At 31.5% G+C, this 5,209-nt stretch overlaps 1 protein-coding gene across 1 annotated transcript; it reads right to left on the bottom strand.

The window, feature by feature from the left end:
* Positions 1–287: 287 nt before the first annotated feature.
* On the bottom strand, positions 288–839 carry LOC145578080 (uncharacterized). Its single transcript, XM_081635476.1, has 2 exons — positions 759–839; positions 288–587 (listed from the first exon to the last, which is right to left on the bottom strand). The coding sequence occupies exons 1-2, from the start codon at positions 837–839 to the stop codon at positions 288–290; spliced, it is 381 nt and encodes a 126-aa protein (XP_081491602.1).
* Positions 840–5,209: the final 4,370 nt, after the last annotated feature.

The raw sequence follows: 5,209 nt of genomic DNA, 5'->3' as shown, positions 1-5,209 counted from the left end.
AGGGTAAACCGTGCAACATGAAGCAGCCATGATTGTCGTGCCTCGAACGCTGACAGTGAGTACAAAGAATCTTAGTCTTATCACGAAGAATAGAGGAACCCTTCGAACGATCAGGTGGAAGAGCAAAAACGTGAGTGTCTTCCTTCACCGATTAAGCCTTGACCTGAGCAATACCTCTAGAGCGCTCCTCTTGAGGAAACGCTTGAAGAGCTCGGTCTAAGGTAGCAGGTGGTTGCTGGGAAAGTAAATTGGTGTGCACCATAGCAAAGCGATCGTCAGATTAATAATTAATGCAACTTTTCTTCTTCTTTATCCAACTCGTATTTAGCAGTCACATCACAAGTGCACAAACCACGTTCACAACCATGAGGAGGCTTTAGGCGAGTGAGATCATCGAACAACCCCATCAAAGTAATGTAAATATCCTCCACGCTCATTGTTTTGGATTGCTTACAACTAGTAATAGCCGCACGCAATTGCTGCACGCGAGGGCCATTCGCTTCACATAATCGCTTCTCCAAGTAGTCCCAAAGTTTCTTTACCTCTTCAAAATAGGGCATAGAGGCCGCTAGTTTCGGTTTAATAGCCTTCAAAATCCAAGAAACCAACATTGAATTCACGGTTTCCTAGTCTAACATTTTCTTTTTCTCGGTTGGTTAGGAGATGGTGCCATCTATAAACCCAAATTTTCGTCTAGATTTTAACGACAAAGTAATCGCCCTAGACCACGCCAAATAATTATCACCCTTCAAGATCACGTGAGTAATCAAGTTTCCGGGTTGATCACCTGAGCCAAGATAGAAAGGGGGTGAGGGATCAATCTTCCCGTCGTCCACCATTGTTAGAGAGCAGTAGAGTAGAGTAGTTTAGAAAAAAAAATTAGGTTTTAGGGTTTAAGCGTTTAACTAGCCTAATACCATGTTAAGAATTGTTTTTCTTGAGTTGTATTAGTGTGGAGAAGAGTATATATATACAAACTAATTCGGGCTTATAAACACTTAGCTCAATAATCTAACTATACATGGTTTAAGAGGCCCTAACTGTATAAGTAGATGTATAACTTTTTATATCTATATACTAGTTATAAATTTTCATTCCTATAGTAAATAAAAACTCTCATTTCCATAATGTAGTTTCATAAAGTGTGCTTTGTGTCAAAAAAAAAAATAAAAAAAAAATAAAAAACCTCTCATTCTTCTCTATTCCTCCAAAATTAAGCACAATTTCTATGGCTACACTTTCTCTCTTCTCTTTTCTTCCTCTTTAAACTCTTAAGTTTAACATGTTATCAGAGCACGCGTGAACGATTTCTAGCTCATTCATTCCGGGAATTCCTCTTTCAATATTAGGACACTAAAAGAAGTTGTGTAGGCTTGTAGCTCACTGAACACTTTGTAAACTAAAATGTGTTGTACCTTGAAAATTGATTTGGCAAAGCAAGTTTCAAAGCATGGTAGCTTACCATACCATTAGAGACTCCAATTGTTTCTTATAGGGACTTGCTTGCTATATCAATTTAATTTTTTAGCTACAAGCTTGTTCCCACTAGAGAGAGAAAAAAAGTGTCACTTTCAAACTATTATAGCCCAAATTAATTAAACAAGTTACGTGAGAGGCCTTTCAAAGGGAGGTTAGTGAGGAGGTATGAGTAGATTAAACGCATAGCAAGGGGCATGGGGGTCATTTCATGAAAATGTATATTCTTAATTTAGTAGTATCATTGGGTGATCAATAGTATCACTCAATGATCAAATAGTACCATTAAACATTCAGTGGTACTATGTATATAAGTAGTGGTAATGTATATTCATTCAATGGTACTAACTACGTGTAGTATCACTACATAATCATGATATTATATAAGTATTCTGTGGTACATGTAAAATGGTCCCACTTACCAATCTCTCCCCTCCTTTTTCTCACCCCATGTGTTTTTCAATATTTTAATATTTGTTATTGTAGACACCCAAATGTGTCTCCCCAAAATCAAACCCGTGATGAATACCTTTCATGTCATATGATTATCGAACAAGGTGAAAGTGTGAAAAGTCTAGTGATGTGGATGTTTTTATTAAAATATCTCTCTTTCTGTTTTTGAAAACATTTCTTTTCTTACTCTATTTATGAAAATATTCAGTCCAACTTAGCTTGGTCCATAATAAAGGTCCAATAATAGTGTAGTTGGATTGGGCTCGTAAAGAGCTTTCCAACGATATATTATAAGCCCAATTCCGATGAATAATGAGGAAGTTATGGATTATACTAAATTTGGCCCGAAATGATTTTTATATGCGGCCCAATGATTTAGAGGAGGGCCTATTAATTATTATTCCTAAAGTTATTAGAATTGATTTTAATCTTCTCGAAATATCTAGAAGGTTCTTTTAAATTCTAATGGAATTAGGATTGATGATTATATTTTAAAGAGTTTTATTTGGAATAAAATAAGTGTTTTATAATAAACCTGATTTTAATTTGATAAACACGGGACTTTGCTGCTTAATCATATTAAAAAGAGGATTCCGTACAAAAGCGCGTTTTATCTTTTAATTAGCGCCAAACGACAATGTCTGTCGCCAGACGCTAATCTTGTCACCTGGCGCTGATGTCTGTCGCCTGGCGATAGATTCCGATTTTATTCCGTATAGAACTTGAAGTATTTTCTATCGTTTTCGGACTGTTTTCTTATAAATAGGGGTCGTATCTCCTCCGTTTTTCTATCAACAATAATCGATAATTAACAATTCACAACCATCTCTATTCTCTCTCTAAAAGCTAGAAGCTTTCTCCCTCTTTTCTAAACCTCCCCTTTTACAAAATTCCACATTCACAAGTTCTAGACACATCTAGCCAAGTTTGAAGTTGCCTTCGCCCTAGATGTGAAAGGTTAATAATTTCTGAGGGTTTGGTCCCAAATCCTATTTCAATTCTTTGATTAGATTGTTTGTTTATTATTTTCCTTGAAGTTACTAACGTGTGTATTTTGTTATAAGAAAGAGATACGAGGCATCCAAGTAAGTGATTTAATTGTAGTTATTTTGTATAGAAATCATGCTTTAATTATTTTCTTTCCTAATATCATGTTAGTATCATGCTAGGAATAAAGCTTTGATCTTTATGTTTAGTGACATGCTAGGATTTGTTATTAATCTTGTTAGTATCATGCCTAGGATCTTGCTAATATTATTAAGCTTTATTGAGAGTGAGATTATGATGATGATGATTGTTATTATGTTGCTTGATATTATATTGTTATTATTTGTTATTGCTTGATCACGCCCTCTCGTGCAGGATTAAAGGGAATTTGTATTTGTAATCACGCTTAATAAGATAATTAATAATCTTGTTTAGGCTAATATGATTATAATTCAAGTGATCGCCAATAATAGTTTTGTTTGTGCATTAAATTCAACCAACATAGATTAAACAGGTTTAGGGTTAACCTATTGGTTGCATGTTAGTCAGAAAGCGCATATGAATACGAGAAGAATAAAGTAGAGGCCTATTTTTAGGGCAAGTTCAATCTCTTTTAGGTTGGATTTGTACCTTCATCCCCGAACTTCCAATCATAGTTCCAGACCTATTGGAGTTGACGATCTCCTAGATCGTTAAGGGGTGTAACCTTCACCCTGTGAACGGTTTACAAGTTCCTAAAACTTGTTGGCGACTCTTTTACTCTAGCTTCCTTCCCTTTGGACGCCACCATGCTTAAGTGTATGATTATAGTGGGGCTCAAGTATGGGATGATTGAAATATTCTCTATAGTTATGCATTTACAAATACATATCAAACCTATATTAGTACTTCCTTGTTAAGTGCTTTATTGAAAATAAAAGTTCCACCAATAATGTGACAAGTGTATGGCAAATTTTAAGTTTTCTATTATATATTTTTTGCAAGCTACTACAAGCTATGTATTGTAGCCAACCATGCATTAAGAGAGTATATAGTTTAATATTAATGTCACTAAAAATATATATGATATTGCATACCGATAGAGCCATCTTAAACATATTAGGAGCACTTTGCTAACTTCAAAATTTAGGCCTTTACTACATTAATAAAAAATAGTTTGTATGTATTAATAAAATGTATATACATAATCTGTTATATCATACTTTAATAAAATCTAATATGTATATTAGTTGTAAAAAATTAAATAAGAGATATTTTAATTCTTTTAGAATTAAATAATTCAAATGTCACATAAGAAAAATTAACAAATGAAATTTTAAAGTTTAAATTAATTATGTATAAAATATTATCTTTTAGGATATCAAAATTGGAAAATGACATTTTAAAGGTTAAATTAATCAAATATAAAAAAAACTATCTTTTGCTATTAGGAATTTAGCAAAATTGGCAAATGATATTTTAAAGCTTGAATTAATTAAATATAAAATATTATGTTTTGATATTAGGATTTTTATCTAAATATATAATGAATGAAAGGTAATTCACAATTTTTTAAAAATAAAAATATTAAATAATATTTTACATACAACGAATAATATAACAAATTTTATCACATAAATAAAACATGTATTTGTAACCACACATCACATGGGCTTATTATTATTATTATTATTATTATTATTATTATTATTATTATATATATATATATATATATATATATATATATATATCTTTCGAAGCATATTTTAAATTTTTTCGCTAAATATTCGATAAATTTCGATAACATACCAATGCAATTTCAAACTAACGTGTTGTATGTCTATATTAACCCACTACTTTAAATTTATTATTGATCTCATTCCCAACAAGCATTCTAGTATCTTTGAAAAAAAAAACCAAGCATTCTACTATATATCACAAGAAAACAAACTTGAAAGTATTAGACGTTGTTAAAATTAGGATAATGATTTTCTCATTCTCTTTAGGGTAGGTAATCTCGACAAATTCATATGGACTGTAAACACCAAATTTTGATCCTACTTTTGTAATTATCACTATTATTATCTTTTATTATTATAGTTATTGTTTTTGCAAATAATTACTATTATTTTGCTAAATATTTTTATAAACTTAATGACGTTTTTTTTTATTATTATTTAAAACGAAGAAAACAAGTAATAATAATGATTTTCATTCATAATTTCCAAAATACATGTTACAACTTGTACTTCTAAACTACTAAATTACAAAATATTAAAGTACAGCTAACACCACATGCATTTTTACCCTGTTC

This window comes from Chenopodium album, chromosome 14, assembly GCF_948465745.1.
Source record: "Chenopodium album chromosome 14, dcCheAlbu1.1, whole genome shotgun sequence".
Taxonomy (NCBI): Eukaryota; Viridiplantae; Streptophyta; class Magnoliopsida; order Caryophyllales; family Amaranthaceae; genus Chenopodium; species Chenopodium album.
This window is presented reverse-complemented; position numbering and strand designations above follow the sequence as displayed.

Coding starts and splice junctions, on each gene's coding strand:
- LOC145578080 (XM_081635476.1), bottom strand. CDS start 839: ATGGTGGACGACGGGAAGATTGATCCCTCACCCCCTTTCTATCTTGGC. Junction 588..758: donor CCGGAAACTTGATTACTCAC/GTGATCTTGAAG, acceptor TGGATTTTGAAG/GCTATTAAACCGAAACTAGC.